The following is a 17,549-nucleotide window of genomic DNA, read 5'->3' as shown; positions in this document are numbered from 1 at the left end:
TAAGAAAAGTATTGTTATCGAAACACGTCATTCCGTCACCGTTTGAAAGCGGCGTCGAAAGCCGGGATAAGCGTTTGAGCGAGCCAGAATGAGAACACCAGCTTCGGGCCGGTCATGAGCAGCTGCGAGGAGACCATCGTCAGCAAAAGGTCCCAATAATCCGGTGCGCCCCTCCATCGTGTCGTACCTTGGGAACAAGGCCCTTGAAGAAGCTGGAGAAGCCCTCCTTCCGAGCCATGTTGCTCAAGATGCGGAATCCACTCTCGGGGTTGTCGAAATTGCGGTTCTGAATGCGCGTCTTGATCACGTCCAGGGGTGCCGACACGACGAGCGAGGCCGATGCGCCGGCAATCGAAGCCACAAAGTTCTGGAACCACGAGGCCTTGTTGTAATCCTCCAGGTGGAAGAGGTATTCCTTGGCAAAGGCAGAGCCTCCGAAGAGCTGCTCCGCTGTTAGCTCTCACATCATCATCGGGGGGTAGCATCGACTCGGGCAAGCGTACGGCAAACGATCCGGGCGCGTTTCTGGCTGCGGTCCAGCCCCATCCTCGGTAGAGGCCGAAGCCCTCGTCGGCGACGATCTTGAAGACGCCTCGGCCCTTGAAAGCCTCGGGGTTCGTCTGACGCTTGATCTTCAGCACGTCAAGGGGCAGCAGAACAATCTCTCCAATGCCGATCAAGCTGCGAAATATTAGCAAAAGCTCGAGGAGGCCAACCATCATCATGGAAAAAGTCTCACCTGCCGGCTGTCGAGTGCATGATCGCCTTGCCCGTCTTCTTTCCAAATGCCGACTCAAAGTCCTTTCCATAGTGCTTGGATAGGTAATCGCGCGCGACGGGCTGACCGCCGTACTTGTATATTCTCTGAAGGACCTTGTAGCCCGCGGCGTAGCCCAGGCCGGGGAAGAGCGAGATGAATTTGCGGCCCAGGGGGGCACTAGCCTTATCCTTGAAGATGACTTGGTTGAGCTGGCTGGCGTTGGCAACCTACGGAGATGGTTCCTTAGTTCCGTTGCTCCCTGCACACGAGAATTGCGAATCCGGCCGGGGGTTGTGGGTGGATGGGTGTCGGCTGTTCGCTTACTCGTGTCTGGTTGCTCATCAAACGCTTCGCAATCGTGTCCACCTTGAAGACGCAGTGTGAGCAATGGCTGGCAGAGATTATCGACGTCGCGGCAACGTACAGGGTGGAAGATGGCGAGCTCGGCGATTCCTGCAGAGCCTGTTCCCTCCAGCGTCAGCACCAGCGCAGCGTTCTTGGCCCAGATGCTCAATCCAGCTCTCTTACCCGAACCCAGGAGTCGAGCCAGATTCGACTCCCTCTCCACACCACTTGCCGCGGCCGGGGGAGACATCACGACGATGCTAGCTGGAAAATTGAACGTGATATGGTCGGGAGGTTGCCGATGATGTTGGTGACGATGTCGCTGATGATGATTGTCAATCTTGAACCTGTGTTTTTTTTTCGATGGTTTCTACTGGTCCGTTTCCTGCTTGGGTGATGGCCGCTCTGAAAATGCAAGGTGCCAAGGCGGCTGGGCTGCTCAAAAATTGGTCTGTTCCTGTGGCCCGCACACGCTAACGTCCTGCACAAATCGACAACCCCTAAATTTCACCAGGTACGGTACCGATCTCGGCGTGTGGAATAGTGTGGGCCAGGCACCACTGACATGAGTTTACCCCTTCTGGAAGACACTATCTAGGATGCGAAAGATTATTACTATTGCACTCACCGTCATTAATCCTGAATCGGCCTAAGTAAGTACAGTCTTGGATGTTCAGCGGCACAGACTTTTGCATGACTAATACACGTACTCCTGATCGGCACACTCAATACTTCAACAGAATACTTATGTACGGAGTATTACTACTTAATATCCTACTCACAGTAAGTACTTGTAGGTACAAATATACTTGCGGTGCTCTGTACATTTAAGTACATGAATAGCTTGTACTGTACAAGTACGTACTACTATACAAGTAGTACTCCGTACAGCGTACTCCCTAATACCTACTACCTGTACTTAAACTGCTACTCTATATGTGCTGTAAATATTTGTATGCGTGCATGAACATCCTCTGAATCGGAGAACATAAATACCTACATATACGACAATCCAATAGATACGTAGTGTACTGAGTAGGTCCTAGTATGATGAGAATCACGAGCGGCAAAAAAAATTGGCAAGACCCCAGGCGCATTTTATTCTCCATGCAGGTGAGTGCATCAAGACATGTTTCCAGGTTGGTGACATAATGACGTGGGCAGACGCGCATCTGCGGTTCCGTTGTGAAGGGCCTCGGAAACAATCCAACCGGCACGTTGAAAATATATCAGGAGACTCGAGCAGTTGAACAAGCTATTTTTACCTATTCAGTGCACAGCTGCAGGTTGACCAGGATGCAATTCGTATTGACGCTCATCTAAACGAGGCACAACATGACATGGCGCCAATGTCAATCAATAGTCCCTGAAGATGGCAGCCATGTCGTCCAGCCGCATGACCTGCCCCAGAAGCTTCTTCTGCTCCTCCAGATGCCGCGTGTACTTGTTGTAATGCTCCGCCGTCATCACCTCTTCCTCCTTGCCCTTCACGTCCTTTCGCTCCACAAAGGCAAGGATGTTTCGTTCCTTGTGCCGCTCCACCTGCAGTGTCTGCAGGCACCGAAGCATGGCCTTGTATATGTCGTCCAGGAGTTGTGACTGCGTCCGCTCGCCGTCAAAAAACCAGAAGAAAAGGGTGCGATTGGCCAGCCTGCTGTTATCTTTCGGAACCTCCTGCACATCCACGAGGCCGGCCATCTGCATCGCGAGCATCTTCCCCTGCACGTCCGACTTCTTCATCAGAGCGGCCGAAGGCAGCATCTTCTCGTCCAACTTCCCCTTTTCGCGAAGAATTCGGGTCAGCCGAAGCCCGTGGCGCCCAAAGGAATGCTCAATGTATGCATCCATCTCAGCTTCGCGAAGGCTCTCCATCAGCTGACCAAAGTCGACTGTCCATTGACCTCGCCCGTGCGTGCCGCAGTGCCGAACGAAACGATGCCTGCTCTCCGCAAGCAGCAGCAAGTGTTGCCGCATCTGGTCCAGGCGGCTGCCATGAGACTCTTCGTCTTCAAACTTCACCCTCGATCGCGCCACGCCATTGGCCTGTTGTGCGGTTCGTGGCTGGGCTCGCTCGACAACCTCGTCGTCTGACTCGGACTCGTCATGGACGGTGGCCGGCCCTCTCCTCGGAGGGGCCTGCGCGCTGTCTGAATCGTCCGAATCGCTTTCGTAGTCGAGGGGCGTAGCCTTGACCTTTTCCGCGCTCTGAAAGTCGATCTTCTCCTTCGGTGCCTTGCCAATGCCGTTCTGGACCTCGACGATTTCATCAAGGTGCTCCAGGATCTCGACCGACGTCACCGCCACCTGCTGTTGACCACCGGTTTGGTCGCCGATCAGCGGATCTGGCTGGCATCTTGAGAGCTGGGTCGTCAACATCTCCAGCAGAGCGCGGTAGACTTGCCCCGTGACCTCGCCGAGCGCGTCGGCGGCAAATTCCGCTAGTCGCTGGTTTCGTAGCTGGACCAAACACTTCTCGTAGTTGACCCGAACGATGATGTTGGGCTAGAATGAATCAGCAGGAGGTTGATGCAACGCCGGCAGGGTACTCTTACGTCGAGCGGCGCGCTGTCCGAAAACGAATCAGCATGCGAGGCGCCGTTTTGAAGCTTTCTTCGCTTGGATACCGGGCCGTTGAATCGGTCAAGCTGGCGTTTCAATGACTTGCTCTGATCCCGAAAGTCTCGAAAGCGGTCCACAAGGAGAGCATGGTTCTCCACCTTATTTTTCGTCGCCTTTTCTCCGGGCGCTGTCCTGTTGACGTCTGCATCCATCTCGCGATACACCTCTGCGAGGCTTCGAAAGCTATCAAGCCGAACCGTTTCCACAATCTCGGCTTGTATCAGACGAGACAGTACCGTATTCAAGTAATCTTCAGACTCGATCAAGCCCGAGTTGGGATCATGCGTCCCGTTTGTCGGCCTGGTCGTTCGTGATGTGAATGCGTGGGTGAGGTCTGCGACTCTAGCGTTGCCCAACATGATAAGAGTCTGGACTAGATTGCGCTCTGCAGTTCCATACTGGCTGTCGATGACCTCGGCGATCTTCCCAGATCGGACGAGGTTGTAGCAGGAGTCGGGGTTGGCTTCGTAGCTAGTAACATTCGTGTCCGGGTCGGTGTAGTGGTAGAGAAGGTTGTGCTGGGCCAAGACGCCAAGGCCGTTTCGTAGAATTCTTGGATCGAGAGACGTATGTCGCGCCAGCTGTGTGATATTGGAACGCCCTTTGGTGAAGAGCGCCACCAAGATTCGCTGTTTAGAGCCTTGAAATCAGCGTCGTGCACGAGGGAGAGACACGGTGCTGCCGGGTCACAGAGTGCGACAGAACGCACCGAAGGAAGCTCTCCAAAGAGGTCATTGACTAGGAGAGCACAAAGCTCGGCGGCATGTTTGGTCTGGGCCGCCTGCAGGTTAGCAACATCGCCGGCTGGGCAGTTTAAGTGTGACTGACAACAAGCATTGCAATGCTCCTAGAGATCCTCTCACTATCTCTAGAGCTTCCACAAATACTACCGGGCCGTCATTGAACGTCGAAAGAGAAATGGATGGTCCCTTGATTAAGGGAAAAAGATGCGGATGTTGTTGCGAGGCGCAGCGACGAATAGACTGAGGAATCCGTTGGCGAAATCGACAATAGTGAAATCCCACCTTAGCGCCTTGATAGAAATTTTGTGGTGGTGTCAAGAGCTTGCAAAAGAAGTACTTCTTCCTCCGTACTCCGTACTCCGTACTGCAAAGTAAATAATGCTACAGGAAAGTGTAGGAGTACATGTACAAGTACAACTACTTCTTGATGGATACTTGTATTACTGTACGGAGTACTGGTACTTAAGAGTAGGCGTACGAGGAGCATGTGCAGTACTTACTGTACGGTACTTTTCCCTATATTACCAAGTACTTGCGGAGTACGGAGTACATTTTCCTGTTCCATGGTTCGTCGAGATACCCGATGTCGACCTGAGAAAGTTCATGTACATGTACTTGCACCTTCGGCCTCCAGCCAATCAGAAATCACGTGATTATGCCTCCAGGATGACCGAAGCCTGAAAATTAGGGGAGCTGGTTTGACGAGGCACGACTGCAGAGACCAATTGCTTCACACGACGGCCGAAGGACCGACAATCGTCTACGTCACCATCCTCGACAATGATCCCGAGAACCTCCTTTGCGAGAACTGCCCAGCAAGCCGCTCGGCGACCCTGCAGCGTCCAGTCCCTGCAGCGCCGTGGCTTCGCTGCCGTTGCTTCCACAGGTGCCTTCGAGACCTCGGACGTCTCTGGCCTCAAGGTTGCTTCCCGAGACACCCATGGCCCTACGACGAAGCTTGCCATTGTGGCCAAAGCCGGTACCCGCTTCCAGCCGCTGCCTGGCCTGACCATCGGTCTTGAGGAGTTTGCCTTCAAGGCAGGTCAACCGCTCACCTTGAGGCGACCCGTGCGCTAATCCGAACCGGCGTAGAACACCCAACGACGATCCGCCCTGCGTATTACGCGCGAATCTGAGCTTCTTGGCGGTCAATTGTCGGCGTCGCATACCCGAGAGGCTCTCGTTCTCGAGGCCAGCTTTCTCCGTGAGGACCTGCCGTACTTTACCGAGCTGTTGGCCGAGGTGGTGTCCATGACGAAGTATACGAGTGAGCATCGCCGTTGCGATACAAGCAAGGAGTGCCACTGACGTTCATGCAGCTCATGAATTTCACGAGGAGGTCGAGAGGGTTCTGCAGCTCAAGCAGGCCGCCGCCAACGCCGACGTTCAGGCTCTGGCCCTCGACAATGCCCACGCCGTCGCTTTCCATACCGGTCTCGGTGCCCCTGTCTATCCTTCGTTGTCGACCCCCTATCAGAAGTACCTGAACGAGGAGTACATTGCCAGCTACGCCGACGTCGTCTATGCGAGACCCAACATTGCCGTCGTGGCTGATGGTGCCTCTTCCGAGTCCCTTTCGAAGTGGCTCGGTCAGTTCTTCAAGGATGTCCCGGCTACATCGCAGAGTGGCCAGAGCCTCAAGATCGAGACGTCCAAGTATCATGGCGGTGAGCAGCGGACGAACCATGCCGGTGGAAACTCGATGGTAATCGCCTTCCCCGGCTCCGACAGCAAGGGCTCGAAGCCCGAGATTGCCGTCCTTGCGTCCCTCTTGGGCGGCAAACCTACCATCAAGTGGTCTCCAGGCTTCAGCCTGGTCTCCAAGGCCACCGCTGGATCTGCTGGCCTCTCCATCTCCTCCTCCAACCTGGCCTACTCTGACGCTGGCCTCCTCGCCGTTCAAATCTCCGGCCCTGCCGCCTCCGTCCGCAAGGCTGCCGAGGACACTGCCGAGGCCCTGAAGCGCGTGGCCGATGGCTCAGTTACCAAAGACGATGTCACCAGGGCAATTGCCAACGCCAAGTTTGAGGCGTTGGAGCATTCGCAACTGCGTGGACCCAGCATGCTCCTTGCCGGATCATCCCTTGTCAGCAACGGAAACCTGTCCGATCTCACTGCTCTGGCCAAGGGCATTGACTCCGTCACTGCCGAAAAGCTGAAGACTGTAAGGCCTCCTTCTCTACGCCCGTTCCTTATGCAAACCAGTGGTTGCTAACTTTCTGTTTAGACCGCCAAGGCTCTCTTGGATGGAAAGGCTACTGTCTCGACTGTCGGTGACCTGTTTGTGCTGCCGTATGCTGACGAGATCGGTCTGCGGGTGTAGTTGAGGTTGATAAGGGCGTATGGAACTTGTACCAACAAATCGAAGTCGTCTAGAGCTGTGGATGATGTGTTCGTGAATAAACGGAGTAGAAGCCCCCCCTCATTCACTCTACGTTCCCTTCCCCTTTCCACGTGTTCTCCAACGCAACCTTTCATTCATGCAGCAGATAGCCAATTTGACCCAGGCGAGAGCAAGAGTGCTGTGATGGTGACCAATCTATTGCCCAAGCGCCCCGCCATGGTCATGGCAGTGAATGATGGCACGGCAAGGGACACAGCGAATTTCCCATCATAGAGGATGAAATGTGTACCAGTACAGTTCGAACAGGAAGGACGACGGTGAGATTTCGTATTACCAACCCGAAACCGCCGACAGCCTCCACTTCCGCTGCGACAGCTGCGCCATTGCTGACGCCCAAGACCTCAAGACGATGAAGCTGATAGTTGTAAGCAGCGTCGCGTCCAACTGCTCGGATAATGCAGAGCGCTAACGTACTACGTACTCGTAAAAGCGAAAGAACACGGATACTTTACCTAGTATGTAGGTGTGCCTACATTGCAGTGACTCTGCTGTGGGCCTTAGTGCTTGTATTGTACTGTACACAAGAAGTACTGTGCTCGTACATGTACAGTATGCCGAGGCTGAGGACTCTGGCCTGAACCAACCGTATTCTAGCGGCATTTCCTGGTACATGAGGTATGTACAGTGCGCCAAACACTGAAACTGTGTAACACCTCGAGTCGGGCGCCATTCCGGCTGGAATAGTGTGGCGGCGCTCGAAATGGTGTGCTGGCAAGCTGCTGACAAAAATGAGACAGCACCAGTGGCTGGAGTATCAAATAATCTTTCCATAATTTCACCTTGAAAGGCCTGCATTTCCTTTGTGCACTCATAATTTTGTCCCCCACCTGGGAAGTGCTGATGCGACCAGCGCGGTCGAGGAACTGTGCGTGCAGGACTTAAATTTGCACTGTACTGCAGGTACTCCCACGCCTGTCGCCCCGTACCTCTTTCCCGTGTGCCCACCAAGCTGGCTAGTGGCCCACAACAACTTCTTTGTTGCTAGTTTGGCAAGAGCGACAGGGTTGTGGAAAACAAAGCCTCATCTCCAACTCCACTCACGAACCACGTCTCCCTTTCCCGCCTTCAATCTCCATCTCCCCATACCTTTTTGGCCCATTGCGAGGCAATCGTACCAACGTCGAGTTGGACGACACACCGGAGATCCGTACCCCTCTGTTACTGTCTCTCGCTTTGCCCTTAGGTACGTCCTCCGATAACCCCCTTGATCCTGCAGCAGGCGTCTGGTTCTGTGGATCCGCAAGTGTTCTCTTAGTGTTCTCCTATTCGATCGCACCGAGCTTGGACCTGTCTTGATCACGACCATACGACTGCAATACATGCAACCAAGCTTCCTGGACCCTTTTCTGACTGCTTTATTTATTAAGGACATCGAGGACTCGTCTGCACCCAAGCCTCCGCATACTTCCAAGGAGCCTGACCAACACACATTGCTCTCGTTCGTTCGAGCGACACGAGTTGTTGGTCATCGTCGCAAGGTTCGTAACAACCACTTAGGTCGGCTCGGTTTCTTTTCGTTATTCCTTCATTCCGCGAAACATCGCATCCAACCTTTGCGGCATCTTCTCTGCTGTCATCTTCTCTGCTGTCATCTTCTCTGCTGTCTTGCGGAGCGGAGGTGTTCGAGTCCACGCACTTCCACTCGCGGTAGCGGCAATCTGTCACCTCGCCCATTTCTTGCCAGTCTCGAGGCTAACAGATAGCCAGAGGGTTTTAGGAGAATAATAAACGGCTCCAACTGCATTTGGAGAGGAAGCCGATAGAGCCAACTCGACACTTACAAGGCAGAGTTTTGGCTCTCGCCTGGATGCCGAGAAGTGGTGACTGGACAGTGAGACTCTGAAGCTAGCTTGCCGGTAACAGAGGTCATTGATTCATCATGCCTGCTCCGAAGAAGGAAGGCATGTCGAGCGGAGGTGCTTCCAAGATCGAAGGCCGGAATCAGAACGGCATGAACTCCTTATTCCCCCACAATCCAGCCAGTGCTAATGCAAGAGATGCAGGAAACCGACACGGATTTCGAACCGATACCGCCATCTCCAACAGTCGCTTCGGCAGCGAACGAACACTGCAGCCATGGGTCCCCGACTCTACCGATGGCGCTGATGGCAGCTTGGAGGCTTCCGCCAGCAAAGGTCCATGGGACCAATTTGCCGAGAACGAGAGGCTTTTCGGCTTGAAGACGGACTACGACGAGAGCATCTATACCACTGCCATAAACAAGAACCACCCACAGTACATGGAAAGAATTGCTGCGGCGGAGAAGAAGGTCAGAGAAATTGAGCGAAGTGCGCCAGCGACTTCTCACGTTGCCGAGGAGCGAATCATGGACTTTGTTGGCACAGCTGGCCCCGGTGGCGAGAATGAGGAAGAAAAGTGCGTACTTTCGTCCCCACAGATCGTGACCGCTCTGACTGATTTTCTCTACAGGTACAGCGGTGTTCGGCGACATGACGTGCAGCCTCTCGCTGGTGGTCGGGAGAACAAATACATGCCCCCGGCTAAGAGAGCACCGACTGGTCAATCTACCGTCAAGGGCGCCCCCGTTGATCCGGCAATCATCTCGTCGCAAATCAAGGCTCCGTCCAAGAGACAGTCGCCTGCGCCGGACCAGCACCATTCTGCTGCCTCCAACACGGGCAAGAACGGGGTCTGGCAAAAGCCAGATAGTCAGCAGGCGACACAAGCCAAGCCTACGGACACAAAGATGGCCGACTCGAACCCTGCACGAGCGTCGAAGACCCCAGAGGCGAATCAGGCAGACAAGTCGGCAGACAAAGCTGCCGCCTCTGGTCCCGCCTCTGCTGCTCCGCCTGATCGCAATGCGTCGTCCGCAGTCAAAGAAGAGACCCCAAACGCCACGGCGACGGTGGAGCGCGACGTTCTCAACTCGTTCAAATCTTTTGCTACGTTGCAAAGGCTCAATGCCGAGAAAGTCCGCACCAGCAAGGCCCGAGCGGACAAAGAGGTCAAATTGACGGAGCTGAAGGAGTTCGCCAACTCGTTCAAACTTTCCACACCGGTCCCATCCGACCTGGTATCGATAATAGCCAAGGACCCCGTCAAACAAAAGGAGATCCAGGAGAAAGCCATAAAAGATGCCGAGGTCATGAAACAGACCAAGGTAGATACTGTGACCAAGGACAAGCCTCAAACTGTCAAGGATGCTGTGTCGAAGCCTGCGGAGCAGGCTACTGCTGCCAACGCCACCGACCGAGCGAGCACTCGAGGACCCAACGCTCCACCGACGGCCGGCCCATCAAACGCAAACAACAGGCATGCAGGTCCCCGGCAGCACTATCCGCCACAGCCGTATCATGCTCAACCCTACAGGAACAACCGTGGAGGCCCGCAACATGCTCCACCCCAGCAGCAGACGGGAAACCTGGCCCAACGTATCCGTCACATGGAGCAGCAGCGATACACGCAGCCGATGTCGCCCAACCCGCACCAACCGGGCCAAGACGCGCGAACACCGCCTGCCGGACCTGCAACCAACGCGGATGCCGGCTTGGGCCGCCGGCTCAGCGGAGCGCCTGGCCACATGGGCGCCAAACTCAACCCCAACAGTCACGAATTCCGACCCAGCCCGTTTGCGCCATCCTTCAACCCGAACGGTCACCCCAGCGCCAGCTCGAGTCCCCGCACAGGAGCGAACCAGGTTCCCGAGAGTCCCGCCTCTGCCGGGGCCCAGCCAAGCCAGCTCATCCGACGCAAGACCAAGGCTGTGGATGCTGGAAAGTGCAGCATCCTCTCCCACGTCAAGGCCCTGGCGCCGCCGCCAGGGCGCAACTGGGACGACAACGGTGGTCTCCGGCCTTCGTATGATACGCTTCCTACCTGGCGCCAGCTCCAGGACGACGAGAAGTCGGACTCGACGATGCATCTCACGTACAAAGAGTACTTTGAGCGCCAGCCCTTCTCCAACCCGTCGGCTACGACGCCGAGCCAACCGCATTCCGTGCCACACTTGGCGCACCAGCATCAGCTACCGTTCCATCTGCAGCACGGGGCACATGGCATGGGACCTCGACAGTCGCCGCACATGGCTCCGATGCAAATGCACACGCCGCAGCACGGCCCCGTGGCCCACGCGCCATTCAGCACCGACGACCATCGCATGATGCACTCCAACTCGACGCAGTCGTTTGCATCCCCGCGCATGGGGCAGATTCCGGTCGCGTACCCGGCGCAAGTACCGTACGGCCAGCCGATGTTTATGGGCCCCAACAACCCCCAGATGGGACAGTACCGCAATTACTCTGGCAACCCGCACTACGCGCCACCACAGCAGGGGCAGATGGGCGGCCCGATGATGATGCAACCCCAGTTCATCCCCGGTCCCCAAGGCATGGTGGCTGCTCCGCAGATCATGTACCACGGGGGCCATCCTCAATTCATGCCACCGTCGGGCCCGCCGCAGGCTGTGCCCGGCGTGAACGGCTACCCCAGCCCGGGACGGGCTGCAGCTCCGGTCATGGTGCATCAGGGATCGCAGCAAGGCCAGCCGATGTACGGCATGAGCCCCGGCGTGCAGTACAATCAGCCGGTATACGGCCCCGGGCAGCCGAATGGACCGAGTCAGTGATGGCATCCCTGTTGGGCCCCGGCAGTCGATGCGTGGCTCACCGGATTCCGAGGCCGACGTGCGAGGTTACGGGACTGCTGGTTTGCGACGCTCGGGAACCAGGCTGCAGAAGATGCATCGCCACGGCCGCAACGATTATTTGGCATTACAGACGCAGTGCTACGGGCAGCAGGGCGACGTCGCGAAGGGGGCGACATCACGAGACCGAACGGCAGACGGCCCAAACGAAGCAAGGCGGAGATGGCTCATTCGAAGCAAGGCGGAGAAGGCTTCAAGATGGGCCAGAATTGGCGTCGTTTGAGGTTGAACGACTTTTTCGCCGACGGTCACGATTTCTGGCTTTCCACCCCCAGTTTAGGCTATCCGTGACGCAGCTGGCCCCGATGTAGCGTATCCTTTTACAAAGTTGCCATATGGTTCATTGATAGGCGTCACAGCTAGGGGCGCACGGAAGCCTCCATGGCTGCGGCGCGCAGCAATCACACCCGGGCCGGTCTCTTCCGGTGCCGTTTGGTCGAGGCCTTGGTGGCGAAAGCACGACGGATGTCGCCAGACACGCGACGTGCCGAAGACCTCGCGATGCTCGTGGGCAACGGGAGAGCAAGGCATGCGGGGGATTCGTCGGCGGCCAGGTGCAAGCCCCTTGGTTGTCCTGCACAGGGTCGAGTTGGCGGGGGTCAAGGAACTTCCGAGACTCGACAGCGCTGTGTATGGCACAGGCGTTTATCCGGGAGCGAGGATGTCGGATGAATGAGAGAAGCCGGTGGCAGAGGGCGGAGCGAGGGGAGGCATCCGTTTGCCCAAGACTGACGATGGGGATATCGAGTAACGGGCTGGTATCAGTATAGGCGCGCGCAGGTAGCCGACAGCTTTGTAGACTCGGATCAATAAGCCACAGGATGCAGTGGATATCTTAGAAGGACGGCTACGGGTCTTGACTTGACTCGGCGGCGCCTGTGTGCCATGGCAGCAACTGGTTGAGGGATGCGGCGCTGTGGTCCGGCACTGGACGAAGGGCGTCCCTCGGCTGGCCTGCGCAGCAGAAGACAGTTTGGTCACTGCCGGGGTGGTGCTTCACGAGACGCCAATGGCGCTGGCGAAGCACGGATGGGTGAAGTTGCCAATCCCACGCATCACTGTGCGATGGGCAAAGGAAGCTGCAAACTGGCATGAACATTCGAGGTTGTGAGTCTCGAGGATAGCCAGTCGAGTTCATCTGCGGTGCGGTCGGGTGCTCGTCGCCGACGGGTCTCGCGAGAAGGAGAAGGTGTATACGGGCTTGGTGGGAGGAGAGAAAGGCCGCTGATAAAGTTGGTGCATTCAGTGCTGCAGTGTTTCCGCGAGGTGCAAGTACTGTATAACAAGTACATGCACGCAAGTGGCCACAATCAATAGCCTCCTGCTTCGCACCAAGTACGGCGAACCTCAGGGAGCACCTTGGGATACGCAAGTACGGAGTACTGTACTCCGTACTCCGTATGTGCTGCAGTAATAATACAACTACAGTGCGTCTGTAGCTGGGAACGTACTGTACTGTAAGTATACGGAGAACGGAGTAATTACGGAGTGCCGATAAGTATTACGGAGAACGGAGTAATTACTCCGCACGGAGTGCCGATAAGTATTACGGAGAACAGAGTGCCAAGGTACTCCGTAAATAGTGACTGTACGGAGTACAGTAAGTAAGTAAAGTAAGTAAGTAATGCTTGATACGCCATGATAATAGTTCACGGATGCCCAAGTGCAAGTACCTGGTGCTATTATGGTACCTATTAATATTGTCCAACCAACCAGCTCGATGCGAGCAGGGGCTTGCTTGCCAGGATCCAGGAACACCAGCCAACCAAGGGCAACAACGACACAAGCACCGACGACAGTCAGTCAATCAGCATCGGCAGTCAGCCGACGCCACCCACGGCTGACGGGATGGCGAGACCAGGAGTCGACGGCAGCAGCGCAAACGATTCTTGCTTCGGTGACCCAATTCTGTCGCGACGTTCGGCCGTCGCCCCCCAGTCGTCGGCATCCTGGATGGTCGTCACCACCCGGCCGTCAGCATCCGGTCGTGACGGTCTAGTCGTTAGCACCCAGTCGTCGCCATGCCATTGATACGACCCGGTCGTTGCCTTCCACTCGCTCCTTGGAGAGGGGATGCATACGAGGACCAGCCAGGAGAGGGAGGAGCGGTCGGCGTTTCACCTTGCCATGACCAGTGACGACGGCAAGCGATCATGTCGGCCGAGCTAGCCTCTCCCTTGTTCGCTTCGTCGACGGACGTCTTTCACTGGTCCGAAGGTTAGGATGCTCTAGCGAGGAGCCGATCCAATCCAAAGTCGGAGACGACGTCACCCGCGTCCCGTCCCGCGCGAGCTGTTCGACGTACCCGCGCTCGCCCAGCATGGCGCCCGTCGCCTGCTTGCTTGCCGGTGGATGTTTCGCTTGGAAGCTTTCTTGGGCGGGCGCGGATGCTACGCAAGGGACACCGGCACGACAGCGATACCGGCACCGACAGCGACATTGGCACCGTACCCTATGGGCAAACGGGCAAACGGCGATGCCATATTTTTTGCACGTCGGACAAAGGAAGAGCCAAGCACGGACACATGCCTTTGTCCCTATTGTGCCGTTACCATGGCCCATCCCCCCCCCCCCCCTTCCCCCCCAGCCACCCATCCACCCACCCCTTCGTGAATCAAGCAGGACTGGTGCAAGAATAGGTGCCCTCAGTACGGAGAACTGACGCGCATCTGGTGCTAGGGAGGTAGCATGCGTCACCTCCCGAACCCGAGGGCCAATGCCTGGTCGTCCCTTGCTTGAAAGCTCACAGCAGTGAGGCGACGCACGCGCCAGGGCGCACGGGGAAACAGTGTGCGTTCGGAACATACTGGCACGATGAATTCGTATTGGCCATTGTTTGTTGCCGCAACCGCGCCGCATGGCCGGGGAACAAGTTGGAAACAACATGAGATCGAGCAGGAGTGCGAGGCGAAGGCGAAAGGGGAAAAATGACAGTGACTGCACAGGAAGCATGTTTGTGCACAAGAATTCACTTGCCTTGCCTCCTTCGAGCCGCCAAGGTCGAGAGATTCACACCGGACCATCGCTTCGCTTCGACCACATATAAAACCCTCCTCCATCTGCTCAACACGGACTCTTTTGCCCTTCTTCCTTTTACTCTTCAAGCCACGCGGAATCTTGGTCCCTTTGCCTTTCATTGTTCCTTCCAGCAATACGATCACGTTGCTACTTGCACGCAGTCGCCATCAAGCAGCACCCTTGAGTTACCGCATCGGCTTTTTCACATCACACATCGTACGGTGACCAAACAAACGGATCCGCCAGCTGGTCGACTGAAAAGACGTTGATTTGAACAAGTGAACACGGACATCATGAAGGCCTTTGCCACTCTCGCCGCCGCCCTTGTCGGCCTGGCATCCGTCTCGAGCTGCCACATGGAGATGAAAGACCCGCCGCCGTTCCGGTCCAAGTTCAACAAGTTCTCCAAGAGTGCCGACTACGACATGACGGCGCCCCTCTCCGCCGCCGGTGGCAACTACCCCTGCAAGGGTTACCAATCGCTCTTTGGCACGGCCGAGGGAAAGCCTGTCGCCACCTGGGTCCCCGGAAAGTCGTACAGCATGACCATCACCGGCGGCGCTTCGCACGGCGGCGGCAGCTGCCAGGCGGCCATTTCGCTCGACCGCGGCAAGACCTTCAAGGTGATCCATTCTTTCATCGGCAACTGTCCCGGCACCGGTGAATCGTCCTTTCAGTTCACGCTGCCGAGCGACACGCCCTCGGGGGATATGATCTTTGCCTGGACCTGGTTCAACCAGATCGGCAACCGCGAGATGTACATGAACTGCGCCGCCATCACCGTCAGCGGCGGCGGCGACAGCAAGATCAAGAAGGTCCGCGGCCTGTCGGGACCTTTCAGCAGCCGACCCAACATCTTTGTCGCCAACGTCGCCAACGGCTGCACAACCAAGGAGGGGTCTGATGTCGACTTCCCTCAGCCTGGCCCGGATGTCACCAAAAACTCGCAGAAAATCGTGCCGCCTACAGGAAACTGCCCCTCCGAGGGGGGCACCGCCGGCGGCAAGTATCCGGTCGGAGGTGGAGCCCGGCAGCCTGGAAATGGCGTCGAAAACAACGTGAGCTCACCCAACGCAGGGAACCAGCCGCAGCCGTCGCGGACGCCCCAAGGCGGCTACGGCTCTCAACCCAATGGAAGCAGAGTCAGCTGCGGGCAGCGAGGCCGCCAAGCCTGATCGCGAGCACGCATCTACCTCCCCTGGTGGGTGGTCGGCATCATTCCCCGGGCATTGAACATCAAGCTACGCCTGACTCCATCAGAGCAAGAGTCAGAATCGTTTGCCACAGATGCTCATAGGGAAGGGCCAACGCAAGACCTTACCTCACGGTAGAAGATTGGCGCACAACTACACTTCTTTTTCGCACTTTTCTCTGGACATGCTCGCATGATGGAAAGGAAGGAAAGGGATCAGGGCAGAAAACGGTGGAAGGGTAAAGGGTGACCCCGTCAAGGGTTTCTGGAGTTTTTTTGGGACTAGCATTGATCATTTTAGGGAGGCAATATCTCTTCTGCAAATGCTGCAAGCCGCCTCGACGTGAGATTGTACTGCGTGAGGTCACGGCATGCTATGACAACAGTCCCTGCTTGCGGGGTCTGATCACTGGTTGGTGTGAACAGGGATCGAAAGATGAAGCGCAAGATCAGCAGGTAACCTGACAGTGGATCAGGGTAGAAAGCCCCTTGTATTGACTGCGAGAACCTGCAGCGTGGAAGTGTCGGAATCATGCAGCCCTTCTTGCAGCGAGGTGCAGGCTTGAGTCGTTGTGTGTCACGCATTGGTGCCCAACAGGCGCCTGGCCAAATCGAGACCCCCTTCGTTGGTCGCAACTCAACCTTGCTGGCACTTGCTCTATCGCCACCTCCAAAACAGGGACCGATATGGGTTTACCATCATAAGTATGAACCCTTCGCACCTGTAACGACTCATGGAACCACACGTTGGTCGCAAGTCAGCCGAGTTCACTCACCTGTTCTACCCCTGAACCTGATGTCAAAATCGATCTCTCCTCATTCACTTCCGCATCCCCCCCCTTCTGCTTCCCATGGAAAATACATGAACCTGCCCGAGGCAATCCTCGTCACTTGTGCAACTGGCAACCAGGGCAGAGGCGTCGTCTGCCGCTGCCTTGATGCTGGCTACCGAGTACATGCCTATGTACGTGACACACGATCGCCCGAGGCACAGCAACTCGCACAGCTCGGCGCATATCTCGTTGGTGGTGACCTGAATGATGCAGAGACCCTGCATTCCGCGGCGCAAGACGTCGACGCTGTCTTCCATGCGGATCTGTGGACGGGCGACTGGAGAGGCGATGTCGAGCGCAGCGCCAAGGTTGTTGACGCCGCGCGGGCCTCGTTGCGCGTCAACTACATGTTCCTTTCGACGGCCATCAAGACGGGCCAGCACGAGAGCTTCCCAGGCTGGGGACCCGACTACCCCATGCGCCGCTACTGGCTCAACAAGCACGCCATCGAGCAGCGTGTCCGCAACGCGGGCTTCGAGCGTTGGACCATTGTGCGACCCGGCCACTTCTTGCAGAACCTTACGATGCCGGGAAGCGCCATCTCATTCCCCGGGTTCGTCGACGACGCTATCCTGCGTGTTTCCTGGTGGCCCGAGACGAGGCTCCCTTGGGTCGACGCCGCCGACGTCGGCCTCGTTGTCGCAGCCGCCTTGGCCGACCCGGAGCGGTATGACCGCGCGGAAGTGGCCCTCGCCGTCGAAGCGCTCACCATCGAGCAGCTGGCGAACAAGATGAGCAAGGCGTTGGGAACACGAGTCAGCGTGCACTACCAGTCGGATGCAGAGGTGGAACAGGCTGTGAAGCAGGGAAGCCCCGTACCGGCATCGCACCGATGGGCGAACGAAGTGCCAGGAGCCGAGGCGGCTGGACAGCTCAGTCACCTCTCTCCTAGGCGAGTAGACAGCTTCCTGGCAGCGAATGCATCTCAGATACGACCTTGACCAAGCTTGGACTGGAAATACAGCCCGC

General features: G+C 56.6%; 6 protein-coding genes across 6 annotated transcripts; 4 read left to right on the top strand and 2 right to left on the bottom strand.

Annotated features, from left to right (window-relative positions):
• Positions 1-35: 35 nt before the first annotated feature.
• On the bottom strand, positions 36-1,355 carry DCS_02401 (uncharacterized protein; the record flags this gene model as incomplete). The annotated part of the gene is made up of 6 exons (XM_040799728.1): positions 36-122; positions 188-442; positions 504-681; positions 740-987; positions 1,085-1,126; positions 1,185-1,355. 6 exons carry the CDS (start codon positions 1,353-1,355, stop codon positions 36-38), a joined length of 981 nt encoding a protein of 326 aa, XP_040660611.1.
• A 1,106-nt stretch (positions 1,356-2,461) lies between these two features.
• On the bottom strand, positions 2,462-4,561 carry DCS_02400 (RNA polymerase III subunit RPC82; the record flags this gene model as incomplete). Its single annotated transcript, XM_040799727.1, has 4 exons — positions 2,462-3,607; positions 3,658-4,353; positions 4,434-4,496; positions 4,553-4,561. The coding sequence occupies 4 exons, from the start codon at positions 4,559-4,561 to the stop codon at positions 2,462-2,464; spliced, it is 1,914 nt and encodes a 637-aa protein (XP_040660610.1).
• A 686-nt stretch (positions 4,562-5,247) lies between these two features.
• DCS_02399 (ubiquinol-cytochrome-c reductase complex core protein 2) lies at positions 5,248-6,790 on the top strand (the record flags this gene model as incomplete). Its single annotated transcript, XM_040799726.1, has 4 exons — positions 5,248-5,535; positions 5,560-5,734; positions 5,787-6,631; positions 6,695-6,790. The coding sequence occupies 4 exons, from the start codon at positions 5,248-5,250 to the stop codon at positions 6,788-6,790; spliced, it is 1,404 nt and encodes a 467-aa protein (XP_040660609.1).
• Positions 6,791-8,750: 1,960 nt separating this feature from the next.
• Positions 8,751-11,459, top strand: DCS_02398 (PAB1 binding protein; the record flags this gene model as incomplete). The annotated part of the gene is made up of 2 exons (XM_040799725.1): positions 8,751-9,247; positions 9,302-11,459. 2 exons carry the CDS (start codon positions 8,751-8,753, stop codon positions 11,457-11,459), a joined length of 2,655 nt encoding a protein of 884 aa, XP_040660608.1.
• A 3,389-nt stretch (positions 11,460-14,848) lies between these two features.
• Positions 14,849-15,730, top strand: DCS_02397 (RNA polymerase Rpb1 repeat domain protein; the record flags this gene model as incomplete). Its single annotated transcript, XM_040799724.1, has 1 exon — positions 14,849-15,730. The coding sequence occupies one exon, from the start codon at positions 14,849-14,851 to the stop codon at positions 15,728-15,730; it is 882 nt and encodes a 293-aa protein (XP_040660607.1).
• Positions 15,731-16,609: 879 nt separating this feature from the next.
• DCS_02396 (NAD dependent epimerase/dehydratase) lies at positions 16,610-17,521 on the top strand (the record flags this gene model as incomplete). The annotated part of the gene is made up of 1 exon (XM_040799723.1): positions 16,610-17,521. The coding sequence occupies one exon, from the start codon at positions 16,610-16,612 to the stop codon at positions 17,519-17,521; it is 912 nt and encodes a 303-aa protein (XP_040660606.1).
• Between the last annotated feature and the right edge of the window lie 28 nt (positions 17,522-17,549).

Source organism: Drechmeria coniospora, chromosome 01, assembly GCF_001625195.1.
Source record: "Drechmeria coniospora strain ARSEF 6962 chromosome 01, whole genome shotgun sequence".
In the NCBI taxonomy this organism is placed as follows: Eukaryota; Fungi; Ascomycota; class Sordariomycetes; order Hypocreales; family Ophiocordycipitaceae; genus Drechmeria; species Drechmeria coniospora.
The sequence above is the reverse complement of the archived record's forward strand: the minus strand, read 5'-3'. Positions and strand labels throughout refer to the sequence as shown.